The following is a 15,833-nucleotide window of genomic DNA, read 5'->3' on the forward strand; positions in this document are numbered from 1 at the left end:
ATATATATATAATATATATATATCTCAAAATGGAAGACAAATAGGAAGTAGGGATATTTTTCTCAAACAGATGGGGGAACAAGAGGTGTAGAGGGCAGGAAAGGAAGGCACAGAAACAGAATTAAAGGGAAAAAATGATGAAAATGGAGCTTTTGCAAATGGAAAGGGACCAAGACTTGGAAGATCAGAGAGGGAGGGGAAAGATAGAAGATGGGGGAAAAAAAGAGTTAAGATGTGTTATGTATTGGTACCAACTCTATAGTTACTGCAGTCATTATCTACCTCAAACATGTTCTGATAAAAAAGGCAACCAGCAAATTTCAACATTTTTTTAGTAAAGGCCAGTAGAGCAAAAGACCCCCCTCATGAGTACCTATTGCAATATTCTAGCACAAAATTTAAAAAAAAATTAGTTATCACAACAAAGCTGGGTTTTTTTAATTATTGTTGTTGTTGTTGGACTCTGTTGTTCGGTTTTATTTTGTTTTTTGAGATAGGGTTTCACTATGTAGTAATTCAGGCTGGCCTTAAACTCACTATAACCCAGGTTGGCCTTGATCAAATGGCAATCCTCCTGCCTCAGCTTCCCAAGTGCTGCGATTACAAGTGTGCATCACCACAACTGATGAGGCTGTAAGCTGAGGGGAACTAGGTGTAGTGGCATGCACCTGCAGTCCCAGCTACTAAAGGGGAAACAAACAAACAAAAAAACCTGAGGGAAACATCCTATATAAACACTTTTAGGATTAAAAGCATAAATTATTCACACTTGAATTATAATGCATATGTAGCTTTAGAATTTCAGGAAAATTAAAGGTCATAAATATTGACATAAACACACACATACAACTTCTTGCAGTAAAGTAAACCTACAATGTATGAAACCAAACTACCCTAAAAAAACCAAGAATAAAAAGCCAGGCACAGTGGTTCATGCCTGTAGTCCCAATTATTCTGGAGATGGGAGAATCAACAGAGCCCAGGAGTTCAAGACTAACCTGAGTAATGTGAAACCCAATCTCAAAAACAAACACAAATAAAAGAAGAATAAGAACTGAAAGCCACAATCAATTCAACAGATCCTTGATGGTACACCCTTCCTAAAAACTAAAACATTTCATCTACTATAAGTATATATGTTAGCTCAGCAGCACAGCAACTGCCTGGCAAGTGCGAGGTCCTGAGTTTGATCCCTGGTGCCAAAACAGGGGGAAAAAAAAAAAAAGTTTATTACACCATGTAAAGGTACCAGAGCCCAATGATGAATTGTTTACCTGAAATGTACCATAAGGTTAATGTAAAAAAAAAAAAAGAAAAAAAGTATGTATGAAAAAAGGAATTAATGTATTTTATGGGCTGGGATTTAGCTCTGAGGTTCCGCCACCTGCCTTTCAAGCCCAAGCATTGGAGTTTGATCCATGGTAACTGCACCCCCCCAAAAAAATTTTTATTAGTACATGTTTGTATTCATCTTAGGGAGTAGGTACATGCATCTTAATTCTTTTTATTCCCCCTTTCCTCCCCATTCTCCTCCCTCCCTCTGGAAATTTTGTAGTGTCACCCAAAATATATTTATCAAATACCTTAGCAAAACACTGAATTAGAGCACTTGAAATTCTTAGTAACTCAATTTTCTTAGTACATTGTTTTTTCTGGTATTGTGGACTGAACTCAGGACCTTGTGCTTGCCAGGGAGGTATAGTACCACTGAGCTACATCCCCAGGCCCAACAGTTTTATATTTTAATAATTCTTTAATGCTATAGTTGCAGGGCATTGAAAAGTAGTTCTAATTTGTGAGTACAAATAAAACTGTGGAGTTGGCCAACAGTCACCAAAAAAACCCAACAACAGACAAAATTGCCCTTTTCACTATACACCCAGAAGATGAGATCTTTCTTTCAGTTCACTGGGCTGGAGGTAGAGTACTTGCCTAGTAAGTGCTAGGTCCTGGATTTAAACTTCAGCACAGAAAGGAAAGAAAATTCATTTTACTAACAAAACATCCAGTTTTGACAAAAGGAGATAAGGCAAGAATAGGTTATTTTTATAGATTAACATGTTTCCCCAGGCCAAGGCAGGTAGGTTTGGAAAAGTCCTGGAGAACTCAGGGCAGGAGATGACTATAGGTCATCTAGGCAGATGGTCACTAAGAGCTCAACAAACAATGGAGGGCTAGAGGCCCAACAACAAAGGGAAACATGGGACCTGCTTGCTTCCACAGTTCCCTACACCAGAACCCAGGTGGTTCCTTCTGCATTGAGGAGATTTGGGAGAAGAGCCTGAGAATTATTTCAACAGATGTGCTCTGACAGCCAAGAGTCAATGATTTTTAGAAAATGAATATTCCCTAAGTGTATGTTCAAATCCTACTTCAACTAGCACTTGATACATGATATTTTTGTTTACTAAAGCTGTAATGTGAATATAAATGAAGAAATATGTAGTCTGCATTTACTCACGGAGCAGAAGTAAGATGATTATGTACACTTCGGCTTTCCTTAAAAAGCATTCTGAAAAATTAAAAGGAAAAAATTATCTTTTATAGTAGGTAAGAACATGATAACTACTTTACTTTTTTTTTTTTTTTTTTTGGTTTTTTAGAGACAGGGTCTCACTATGTAGTTGAGACTGACCAGGAACTCACTGTGTAGCCCAGGCTGGTCTCAAACTCACAGCGATCCTCCTGCCTCAGCCTCCCGAATGCTGGGATTACAGGCGTGCGCCATCATACCTGGCCCAAAAATCATTTGATTTTTAATAGGCTATTTCTTACCAAGTAAAGGGTATAATGGTACAGTACATTCAACATAATTTATGGAGAGTTTTATATTCTTCTATTTAAAAATTTTAACAGATGAACAGAAAAGATACTTTCTGTTGATTTAAGATGCAGGACTTTTAAGATGATAGGTTAAAATAGCCAAGTTTATTAATTTTCACACTTTTAAAACTCTTGAGACTTTAAATAGGACTACTGCTCATTTGAGACACTGTACATACTATATTCTATAGAACCTAAGGCTGCCTTTCTTTTTCATGCTCTAAATCCTGTATTAAGTTCCTTATCTACACATTATTCCCTAAAGTTTATAACCATCTTTTCTTCTCCCCCTTTCTCTACTTATAAATTCAAAAAGAAAAAGTAGTAAAGAACTGATCTCTGAGACAGAGTCTCACCAAATCACAAAAATTCCCAGGCTGGGCTCCAACTTGGACTCTCCTGCCTCAAGCTCCCTGAGGGCTAGTACTACAAGTGTCCATCACCAGGTGCAACTACCTTGATGTCTCTATCTTTATGTCCACAGGACTAATTGTTTTGCCTTTTTTCTTTTTTTTTTTTTTTCTTTTGTACGGGGATTGAACTCAGGACCTTGCCCTTGGGAGGCAGGCGGCACCACTGAGCTAAATTCCCCGCCCTGTTTTGCCTTTTAAAGTGCTTTTAGTTTTGCAAAGCAGAGGACATTTGAGATACTGTATAGGATGTTGAACACATTAACTTCTTAGCAAAAAACAGAATCCAGGAAGTCACCTTTCTTACCTTGCCTGCATCCAGCCCTTAGGCCACAAGGGCTTCACCTCTGTCTCCATGAAGGATTTAAGATAATCCTCAGCAGACTGGCTTTTATTTGGCTCTAACTCATAACATCCCAATTTGATCTCAACCAGGTTACACAACAAGGATCTAAAAAGAGTTTAAAATATAAAAAATTTATATGTACAATTTATGTAATTTTTAGATAATTTATATTTTTATGTAAATATGACTATAACACTGAGAAAAATTGAGTTTGAAACAATTTTTAAATAAGCACACAAATCTTGACAGCAGTAATACAGAATATTACCAAGGTAAATAATTTCTAGCATTATTCATTGAACTACAGACCTCCCAACAGGAATCAAATTCCATTGATACTTTTATGCAGTGTACCAAAGACTGAAAGGGTAATTATCTATGTGGGTTATAGAAACACTGGTAAGAAAGATAGATTATTTATACAAAGATATGCAGTGCCTTTCCTTTGGAAACCAAAATGACTTATTCCATTATTAGATTAGTGTATAAGAAGTATTATATGGGGCTGGGGATTTAGCTCAGTGGTTCAGTGGCCTGCCTTGCAAGCGCAAGGACCCAGTTCAATCCCCGGTACCATTAAAAAAAAAAAAAAAAAAAAAAAATTATATGAAAATAAAAGTGATAACGCTAAGGACAGATATTAGAACCAAATTAATGTTCACTAGAATAAATTTTTCCTAAACACTAATCTTTGGTCCCTTGCAATTTAGCTCCTCCCGTTCACCAATTTTTTTCATAAAACTATACCTCTGCATTGAGTACTTTGTTACAGACAAAGACTACCTATACCTTACCTAATGGTATCATCCCAGTGGAATTTTTTTCTTGGTCCTATGACTCGTTTCCCTGGTTTCTCATCATCATCTTCCTCTGATCCATTTTTTTCTCGCTCTTCATCTGTTTGTAACCTAAAAAATATTTTAGGAAGGGAAGTTTTAACCCAACACTTCCTATAATATGCTCCATAAATACTTGCTGACTTTCTTAGATGAACGTTAGCTCAAAAGACAGGAGTAATGGAGAAGCTCTCTCTCCACATAATACTTCGAAGTTGGAATGAATTGTGAAGCTGCTTTGTAAAAGATCTTTAAACTATCATAAAAGGCACAGTCAGTCATCTTTTGGTTCAAAATATTTGTGTCTAGCCCAAGCTAGTCAAGTTGTTCAGTACGTGAAAAGTTCTACCATTGCTGGCTCTTGCTTGAATCACATCCATGCACTAAATCAACAGTCAAAGTCTTTTGCCTTTGAAACCAAAGTAACTGAGTGGGAAGTAATATGTCATTTAGAAAATGTTCCATTTATCATTTGAGTTGTGTCTATGGATTTCTACTTGAGGATGAGGCCCACTTACAAATGACCTCTAACAGCTAGGTGTATTCTCAAACGTCAAAGCCCACCCAGACAGAAGCAGCACATACTTGGCACACTTAGCTTGACTACGCGCCTGGCAGTCTTCCTGGTATTTAAACAGCTGTTCAGGCATGACATTGCTAACAGCCAGTTTCAGTTTCTGCAGAGGTTCTCTTAACCGATCATCCTGAGGAAAAATAATATTACCAGGTTTTTTCATAATCTGAACAAAATTTATTCTATAAACAGACTCTCAAAGGATACAATTTATGTTTCAGATATTGAGTACAAATTTGAAATGTTAGCTATCATGTTCCCTTCGATAGCTCGGCTGACAGAGTGGAAAACTGGAGGAAATCTCCATGAAATATTAGCTATCTAAATGTGGACATTTCTTCTGCGGCCCTGACTGCATAATGTACACTGAATCTAAAATTATGATGATCATATTTCACAGCCAAGGAGCCCCAGTGGTTGCCTGCTGCCCTAGCATGATTATTAGTAAGGTTTCTTTATATTCTTGAACAAGGCCCATGTTTTAACCACTACGTTATATGACACCTTATAATACAAACGATTAAATGGAGAAGAAAATCTGCATTGTGCAGACTACAGGTTAATCCTATGATAGGGAAGAAATACCTAACGAAAATGCTACTCTGGGATCCTGGAATGTGTGAATTGGGATGGGCAGCTACCAGCAGGATGCTGGCATCCTGTTTTCCTGGGAGTTGTCACTGTGACTTATGTTGCAAGCAAATATGTAAGCTGAAGGCCAAAGTGAAAAAGGAAACTGGAAGACTCATCCATAAGGGTCTAAGGTAAAAAGATTTCTATTGGACAGTTCTAATCAACTCATTTTTGTTTTACAAATAATGTAATACATGTAACTAATTTAAATATACTTTTATCACCATCATAGGTACATAAATATTGTTAGGCTTTGCTTTTCTTCACTGGAACAAAGTTTTTGTTTTGTTTTTATAGTGCAGGGAATTGAACCCAGGGCCTTGGGTAGGCTGAGCAAGAATTCTACCACTAAACTCTACCCCAAGCCCTGAAGTGTGATTTTTTGGTAAGACATTTTTAAAACACAAATATTATTACTAGCAAATATTTAAACCATGTTAACAAATATTAAGCAAATACAATTGTATCTATAAAGACATTTACATTTATTTATTTTTGGTACCAGAGATCAGAACTCAGGTCCTTGTGCTTGTGAGGCAGGTGGCAGAACCACTGAGCTAAATCCCCAGCCCAATACAATGGCATCTATAATAATATTACCCTACCCTTCTTTTTGGATTTTTGACACAGAGTCTTGCCATTCAAGTTGGCCTTTAACTCACTACGTAGTTCAGGTTGGCCTTGAATTTGCAGTGCGTCTTCTGCCTCAGCCTCCTGAGTGCTAGGATTATAGGACTGTGCCACCAGGCCTACTTGGGAGGCTGAAGCAGGAAAATTACAAATTTAAGGCTGGCCAGGCAACTCAGTGAGACCTTGCCTCAAAATAAAAAATAAAAGGGACAGAGACAGAGCTCAGTGATAGAATGCTTTCCTAGTATGGGCAAGGTCCTGGTTCAATCCCCTGCACTGAAAAAAAACAAAAAACTCAAATATGCAAAACTAGACAGGGTCATAAACTATGTGATAAAACCATGTAGAGCTGGGTGTAGTGGTTCATGTCCATGAACCTGGCACTTTGGGACGCTGAGGCAGGAGGCTCACAAGTTTGAACCCAGCCTGGGTAATTTAGCAAGATCCTATCTCAAAATGTATTGCTTTCCTGCCTCAGCCTCCCAAGTGTGGGATAATAGGCATGCACCATCACACCTGGCCCTGTCATTTGAATTTATGGCAGCAAGTTCCAACTGCCAATGTCTAAAGTAGCCAAGCAAAAGCACAAAAACTAAGACAGCAATAAATTTCAGTTGTTGATTAACCTGTAGTTTCTCAGTTGGGAAGAAGTATTTTCTTAAAGAAGTGAATGCCTACATAAAGAATTCTATCGTTGTGCCAGGGATTTAGTTTCCTTGTGAGCGCAAGGTCCTGAGTTTGATCCCCAGTACTAAAAAACAAACAACAACAACAAATGAAAATAAAAGTTATGCTTGTCAGCTCCCACCTTCTCCACTGACTCACCAGTCCAATGCCTTAGGAAACACTACATCTTGGATAAACCTATCCATTGTTGAAGTAACTTTTTCGGGGGATGCAACATGTCTAATAATTTCCTATGGTTACTAACTACATACATACATACTATCAAGCAATTCATGTGCAAAGGCACCAAAGAGAAACAACTGTCTTCCTTCTGTAGGTTACAAAACCTCAGATACCTGGACATTGAGATGTAACTTCTTTAGACGTTTTACCAGTGTTTCTTTATTGCATGGCACAAAAGCTTCAAGATGAGAGTAAACACCGCTACGGATGACAGGGCCCAGCTCTTGCAGCTGTAATTCGATGCTGACCAAGAAATCAAAACAAAACCAAAAACAAATATAAATACATACTTTCTTTTAGGTAGCATCACATAAGCAAGATAGGAAAAGCAGCTGATTTTTTAAAAATATTATGATTTCTAGACAGTATTTCTTAAAGAAATAAATTCCCTGGCCATAAACAGTAACGCTGTAGAGGGCCAGCAATTTAGCTCAGCGGTTCGATGGCCTGCCTCGCAAGCGCAAGGACCCAAGTTCAATCCCCAGTACCAAAAAACAAAACAAAACAAAACAAAACAGTAATGCTGTAGAAAATAGTGTATGAATCTAGCTTTTTAATTTAAAAATTTTTATTAGTACATGTTTGCAGTATATGATTACATTCATCATGGGGATCTGGTACATGTATATAGATATCTTAATTCTTTCTACTTCCTCTTTTACTTCCTTCCCCTCCAAATTCTACCTTAAGAACAGAATTTATGTTACCATAAAAAAACTGACAATGCATTTTTGGACAGGTTTAAAGTCTGTGTTTTCAGGTAAAGCACAGGAATTCCATTTTAACCAAATGCTCATCTCTTCAAAGAGATACCATACTATTCCTCTATCTGCTGGCAAGTGAAAGTCATACAGTTTCACTGAGTTCCTACAGTATTCCTTAGGGGTATTTGAAAAAGCAAAGATTCAGAGAAGGTTTAGGTCCTTTTGCTGTATATATAAATTATTTTATCCATCTTTGTCCTTATGGTAACTGTGTTACATAAGCTATATTTTTAATAGTTTGTTCAATATATTGTAATTTTCTAGTTCTCATTTCTTCTTATAAATTAGGTTTCTGAGATAGAAAATAAACTGTTAAATATTTATTTAGTCTAACAGGAAAGTTTATAACAGTTACCTAGTTCTCAGCAGGACAAACCTAATACTAAATAACAGGAGTCTCTCTAGATGGGAGACATTATACCTGGCAGCTGCTATCATAGGAAGATAAGAAGAAATGTTAATTTGAAGGTCAAGATCAAATGGGGACTCCTGGCAATGAATTATGTCCAAATCATATTATTCTGTTATGGGAGAGGATACAGATAGACTTAAGTATGTCTCACAAATGTAAGATACGGCCAAAGAATAATGGAATAAAAGAAACACTATCATATCAAATGTTTCACATGTATCCTATCAAATGTGTCAGTGTGTGTGTGTGTGTGTGTATGCATATATGTATTTATTTGAGACAGGGTCTCACTCACTCTATATTCCAGGCTATGTAGTTGAAGCTAGTCTTGAACTCATGATTGACCTGCCTAGGCCTCCCAAGTGCTGGGATGATAGACATGTGCCACTGTGTTTGACTCTGTGTTCTTCAATTCTATGACATATTGCCATTTCATAAAAAATGAAAAATGGAAAATTATGCTCCTTAGAAACGGCAAAAGAAAATCCTTGGTGCTAGAGAAGCTAAAGAGAAAATTAAAAATGGCAAGAAGTCTAAAACCTCTAAGAACAAGATGGTTACATGGAAACAATCACTATGGTCATTACTGCTCTGGAGAAAAATTTGGTTAGATAATGTTATGTGGTTAGATTTTTACTAAAAGTCTACTCTGCGTAGAAAGCCTTCTAGGCTTCCTTATAACTGGAAGTTAGTTAAGGCTGAAAATAAAATAGAAACTCCAAGTATTTAGAAAGCCCAGGTAAGGACACACTGATTATGACCTGCTTATGAAAGCCAATGGTTTCCAAAGAGGTAACTCAGAGATAGGAAGAGGCAACTTCCTGAAAAGAAACTGTTAAGTCCCTCTATACTGAGAGTCAAAGTCACTACTTATTCATGAGCTCTGTAAAGGAGCATTTAACAGAGAGGACAGGCAGGCCGCATTGTAAGTGCCCAGCAGGCCTAGAGTAGTATGTTGAATAGAACTGTTAGGGCAACTGGGATCATGAGTGACGACACACATGCTTTTTCAGAAATATCTATCAGCTTCAGGTAAGGAGGGGAAAAGGCAGAACACTGTGCATTTGTTGACTGAGGTCAATTCAATTATACAAAAAAAAGAAAAAGGGTTTCCTATTCCAATAAACTGTCTCTTTCTCTCAAACACAAGAAAAAAATGGTAAGGCAGACCCAATTTACCTGGATAATTTAATTTTCTATCCCAAATAATCATCATTTGCCCTTAGAAAAGCAATTCAGTCCAGAAAAGCAAGGCATATGTGCTCAGGAAAGTGGAAAAAGAAAATAAAGTAAAAATGGGAAGAGAGAATAATAAAGTGACAAAGAAAAAAAAAATCACCTCTAACCCTAAGGGCTTGAGAGCTGTAGCCACACTTCCATGAAACAGAATGTGGACAGGGCCTCAGAACTCAAGGACATGTTTCACAACAGATGCTGGGAGAGTGAGCAGAGCCTGCTGACAGGAGGTGGACAGTCTGTTTATCCGAAAGGATATATGCCAAGGATGGGGCTAGACTCTCTCAGGGAGAAAGAGTGTTCTCTTTTACAGAGAAGGAAAAAACAAAACAGAACACCACAAAACTCAGTCATCACAAGAGGAAGAGCTGATTTAGTACATGTAGTGGTCTCAGGTGGAAAGAAAAAGAGCTAGTTAGATCGCTGCTGTGGAATCTGGGACAGTTCTGATGAGCAACAACTGCACTGTTTGTTGAGTCTGGGGCAGAAAGGAGGCATGGTAAAAGGCAGCAGTACAGACAGGAAGCATTTGCCTGGTTCCCAGTTAGACATAGCCCACCTGAAACTGCCTGTCTAATGTAAAGATGAGCAGGAATGAGAAATCCTCTGCCAGCACACTAGAAACATACTACATTCTATGTCTTCTGAGTTCAAGATGATTGACTGCAATTAATTACAAACAGTAATCAGAATTAATGAACCAATCTGTCATTTTTACTCATGAGTATGTACCAGACAGGAACCACAATCTTAGTAACATTCCTTCCCTGAGTCTATCTAATGCAATGAACCACCCTATTAGGTGGTTTTCATCTGAAGAATACAAGTGCTGCTTTTTCCCATGACCACTTTTTTGCTTGGCGTGGCCCACAGCCAATTGTATACTGAATTCATGTTGCCAGTGGTTAAAATCTGTGAGCCAACAGTAATAAGTACAGCTTCTTTGCCTACAACCTTAGAACCCACAGCTTCATTAGCATCTACTTGAGTGCAAAATTATTACTAAGATGCAAAATCTGCTAATTAAAAAAAAATCTGTATCATATATCAACCTTTACCTCTCTTTCTCAATCTAACTTCTGTCATCTTCCCAGAAGATTTGGTTATCATTAAGTGGTCCATATCTACAGAAGCATTATTTTGGTGAGAAGTAAATGTTAAATCACGCATGAAGCAAAGGCTGAGACGGAAAAGCTGGTGCTTGAACCAGGCATGCACTCAGCATCTGGATCTCATGATTACTATATTTTTAACTGAGCGATTCTTCAGGTTTTTTTAATAAAAGAAAAAAATTAAGGCCAACTGGTACTGGACAACTGTAATCCCAACACTCTGGATGGGTGAGGCAAGAAGATTCCAAGTTTGAATTTAGTCCAGGCAACAAGTGACTTAATCAGACCTTGTCTCCAAAAAAGGGGCAGGAGACCTGGGGATGTAGTTCAGCACGAAGTTCTTGGGTTTGCCAGTACTGCTCCCCTCCCACCCTGAAAAGAAAGTAACAAGAGAAAAGAAGATTACTTACTCCAGAAGAATATTATTCATATCCTGTGTAAAGAATTTTTTCCTTCCTTCTTCATCAAAAAGTTTGGCAGCCTAGAGAAACGTAAGAAGGACTATCAATAAAACTCAAGAAAAAATTACTCTGAATGAATTAATTAAAAAGAGAGAGTGGCCAGGCGTGGTTGCGCACGCCTGTAATCCCGCACTCGGGAGGCTGAGGCAGGAGGATTGCTGTGAGTTTGAGACCAGCCTGGACTACATGGTGAGTTCCAGGTCGGTCTCAACTACATAGTGAGAACCTGTCTCAAAAAAAAACAAAAAACAAAACAAAACAAAAAAGAGAGAGTAAGGACCTGAGTTGATGGGGTGGGGTGGAGGGTGGGAGACAGACAAAGAACTTCAAGTCAGCACAATACACATAAGCTGTGACTCAGGCAGAGACGACTAAGAGCCAAGTTCAAGAAGGAGACACTCAGTTTGCTGCATCTCCTGCAAACACAGAAGCCTGGAACAGCTCTGGTGAGAGCACGCCTGTCTCTTGGGGGACTACAGCCTGCTAACAGTTTCCAGCCCAACAAAATGACTTCGGACTCTGCTGATTTAAGCCACCACATTTACAGCAGGGAGCACAGTCCATGCTCTCTCAGCTCCTGGCTGCAGCTGCAGCGCTCCCAGACCCCTTTAACTTGGCCTCCACAGGACTTCTCCTCTTTACACATCACCCTCCCCCATCTCTTCTAAGGATGCAAGGAACTGTATTTTGGGTCCACTACAGAATCCTCTCAAGATCCTTAACATATGGGCCAGGGATTTAGCTCAGCGTTTCGGTGGCCTGCCTCACAAGTGCAAGGACCTGAGTTCAATCCCCGGTACCACAAAAAAAAAAAAAAAAAAAAAAAAAAAAAAAAAAAAAAAAAAAAAAAAGATCCTTAACATAATTACACCTACAGTAACTTCCATCCTTTTTGTTGTTGTTGTAAAGGGTATCATACATGTTCTAGTGATTAGAAATATGGGCATCTTTTGGGAACCATCCTTTAGTCTATCACAGATAGGTGATTCTAAGAATATGGGAGAAAAGGTCAATTTCCATCAAGATTACGGGTTTTTATGCAGTTCAAATAATGTGATCAATTCAAGTTGAAGATGCAAACTTCTGTAAGTAGGCAAAAGAATTTGGTAAGCTATCTAACTTGACCCTTAGAGACAGACTCCATGACTATAATCCTAAATTATGGAGTCACTGTCAAAAGTATTATAATACGGACTACAGAATTCTATTACTATTGCTGACTAGAATACAGCCAACGATCCTGCTGAAATGTACAGCTGATACATAGGTGGAAGGGGGTGGGGACGAGAAACTTAAATATGGTCTACAAAAAAAATTAGTAGATTTGGAATCTCCAAGAGGAAGTTAAAAACCAAACATGCAATAAGTAACAAAAATATGAACATGACAAATGGATCATCTTAAATGATAATCAGAATAAAGACAGTCTTAAAAATCTTATGAATCGAACAGCTCAGAAACAACAAAAATGACAGCAAACATAGGTTATAAATAAAATACTAGCAATGAGATACTTAAAATACTTTTTCTAAATCCTGGACTGCTGAAGTAGATATCAAAATAAATACAGAGGAGTGCTAGAGATTTAGCTCAGTGGCGCCATGCCCGCCTCACAAGCACAAGGTCCTGAGTATGATTGCTGGCACTGAAAAAATAAATAAACAAAAAACCAAAATAAATACAGAGGAACTTACTGGTTCTACCTCAGAAAAAATATAAACAACAAAAGAACAAAATCAATGAATAAAAGTCAAGAGCCAATTGTTGGAAAAATTAGATATATCTCTTGCTCTCCTATTTAGATATTTAAAGCTTAAGACTGGAGGAGCAGGAAAGGGGTGAAGTGGAAGGAAGATGAAGGGGATGGGGAAAGAGGAACAGGGAGGGGTAGGAGGAAGGGAAGAAGGAGGAGGGCAATAAGAACAAGCAGCAGCATTTGTTGTTTTGCAGCAAGTAAGAACCAAGAGAACTGTCACACTTACTACACGGAGGTCCTCAATGCGTTTTTCCAGAAGTACAGGCAGACCCTCTGGGAGTGTAGGTATCACCTTAGGCATGATCTGAGAGGTGAAGGTTGGCTGAGGGGTGTTTCCATTTTCTCCCCCTGACTCAGACAGGGGGCTACCATTAGAAGCAGCATCCAGTAATCTGTCAAAGTCCAAATTATCTAGCATCTCTAGGGCATTTTCAGCTTCCTGAAACAGTTCATGCTCATTTGTGCTAACAAAAATGGGGAGATCTGGATCAGCGCTATTCAGATTTAATTCTGAAACATCATTCCCCAGTGCAGTGGCAGTAGAGGGAGGCTTAGTCAGAGAGGAGGTCGACAAAGTCCCTGGGACTCTGGGGTTAAACTCCTTTTTTAATGCATCCTTCTCCTTTTGAAACTTTCTTATCATGGCAGCGAGAGCACAAGAATCTTTATAACGTTTCTTCTTTTTTTCGGACTTGTGTGAATTCAGAGCCACAACTCTGTGAATAAAAAAGGGACCAGTTAGCTACGTATGACTTTAAAGGTTAATGTTCCATGAAGCTAAGTAGGCATACATTAAAACAATCATCTGATAGTTGGAAGCAAAAGGTTTTCATTTTAAGTTTATATTAAATTGTATTTTTATGATAGCATCTTTTTCAACAATTGCTACCTAGTAAATGGCTATTGTAGTGAAGGAAAAGAAAGGATTAAAAATGAGTGTAGACTTATTAAAGTATACTAAATTCAGGGGCCGGAGATTTAGCTCAATGGTTCCATCGCCTGCCTCACAAGCACAAGGACCCAAGTTCGATCCTGGTACCAAAAAAGAAAAAAATAAATAAAAAAAAAAAAATCAAAAACACAAAGGGGAATCTAAAGTACACTAAGTTCAATTTACTCCATTTTCTCTTTTTTAGAATGTTTGCATTTTAAGTCAATCTATAAAGTAGTCACCTAAAGAATTAAACAAGTAGAGAAATGAACTTTTGCTAAGAATACAGTTGTCTTACAACCAGAAGTTCATTATCTACCTTCAAACTGGGAGCACCAATGGTTTGGGCTAAAAACTGCCAAAGAAATATAAATCCCATTTTGATTTGTGAGCCTCTGTCTACCAGCATAACTGATACTACTTTCTGATCATCTTTCACTTTCTAGTCTAGACAGACAACTGGATACATTTAATTCTCAATAACTTTCCCCATAACATGAACCATAGGCAAAAGTCACAGTTCAGCTGTTACTTCTCTAAGAAATCTGTCCTAAATCCTACAGCTTGATGTTTCTAGGTTTACTACAGAACCTAGAAGACTATTAGTACCGTGAAGGTAGGTCCATCTCCATTTGAGTTATTATAAATCCCAAAGCTAAAAAATAGTGCTTAGTGTATAAGAGGCATTTAAAAATACGTGGAATGAGTAAGTTATAGTTTAGAAAACAATAAATTTAATAAAAGGCATTACTTGCAGCTCATGTTCCTGAAGTTTATTTGTAATTAATGAACATTTAAGAAACCCATTAGTAATGATTTTTTCTTGGTAATTCTTAATCCCAAGGTCATGATTACGACTACAATCCCACATTTAGGAGGGAAAAATATATCCCTACATCAACCTTTTGAATACAGAGAGTCCCAAATGCAGAAGTGTAGTCTCTTTTAAGCAGAAAAGGAAGACCTCACAAGTGTACTTCCCTTAACTCTACCAAAAAAAAAAAAAAGAAAAAGAAAGAAAGAAAGAAAGAAAGAAAGAAAGAAAGAGAAAGAAAGAAAGAAAGAAAGAGAGAGGCCAGAGAAGTTGAGGAAATGGCAATTTAAAATTTTATTCTTCTTGGGGCTGGGGATTTAGCTCAGTGTTCAGTGGCCTGCCTTGCAAGCGCAAGGACCTGAGTTCAATCCCCAGTACCAAAATATAAAAATAAAATAAAATAAATTTTATTCTTCTGACTTAAAGTGTTGAGAAATTCTATTTTGGTTTTTAGCAGCAAGATGTTACCTAAGGTTAAAAGGATCAAGAATAGCTAAAAGGGGGAAATGGTGAGCAGTGAGTGACAACAACAGCCTCTCCAAAATTAGGAATCCGGAAATAGAAAAAGAACAATGTAGAGAAGAAAAAAAGAGACATGTAATCTTAGAGAACCAGGAAGGATATGACAGGAAAATTAAAACCTACAGAGGAAATGAAGAGACAGAATACAACAGGGAGAAGGGAGGAGACAGTGTGCAATTTCTCGTTAGCTCCTGGCTTACAGTGCACAGGAAAGGGAGATTGAACCTACAGAGATACAGTGAAAGCGGGGCACTCCAGTTGGTCTCAGGGAGACGCACAGTGGCAGAATGGACTGAAGGGTGCTGTGAGCTACAGGGAGTGTGGGTTTCTGCTTCCCTATAAGCCCTGTGACAAGCAGTAGCTGGTGAGTGACGCTACTATAAGCGTCCACCATTATCCCTAGAGAGAGTGCTTGGTCAGGCGCCATTCCAGGAAGAGCTGATTGTTTGAATCTGGAACTCAGTGCAGTCATGGGACAGATTCACTTCAGGGCTTTCAGTGTTACATTCTTACAGTGACTGGGTAAGAGCCACAGTGTAAGAGTGGGCTGGAAAATGGTCCCTGGGGGGGTTTGAGCTAAGGACACAATCCCAGCCCCTATGGCCAGAGGTCTGGCCCAACCTCAGTTGCTTTAGATTTGAAAGTCGTAGTAATCTGGCCCTCA

General features: G+C 38.2%; 1 protein-coding gene across 1 annotated transcript in view; it reads right to left on the reverse strand.

Moving 5' to 3' along the window:
• The window catches only part of Ubn2 (ubinuclein 2), an 89,683-nt gene that overhangs the window by 30,755 nt on the left and 43,095 nt on the right, over positions 1–15,833 (reverse strand). Inside the window, exons 6-12 of the mRNA XM_010631719.3 lie at positions 13,129–13,618; positions 11,096–11,166; positions 7,275–7,404; positions 5,001–5,119; positions 4,374–4,487; positions 3,541–3,684; positions 2,462–2,512 (exon numbers count right to left, since the gene is read on the reverse strand). Of these exons, the coding sequence (XP_010630021.1) occupies positions 2,462–2,512; positions 3,541–3,684; positions 4,374–4,487; positions 5,001–5,119; positions 7,275–7,404; positions 11,096–11,166; positions 13,129–13,618 (1,119 nt within the window). The remainder of the gene's footprint in view (positions 1–2,461; positions 2,513–3,540; positions 3,685–4,373; positions 4,488–5,000; positions 5,120–7,274; positions 7,405–11,095; positions 11,167–13,128; positions 13,619–15,833) is intronic.

The sequence above is a fragment of the Fukomys damarensis genome, unplaced genomic scaffold (genome assembly GCF_012274545.1).
Source record: "Fukomys damarensis isolate Sample0158 unplaced genomic scaffold, DMR_v1.0_HiC HiC_scaffold_16, whole genome shotgun sequence".
Classification (NCBI taxonomy): domain Eukaryota; kingdom Metazoa; phylum Chordata; class Mammalia; order Rodentia; family Bathyergidae; genus Fukomys; species Fukomys damarensis.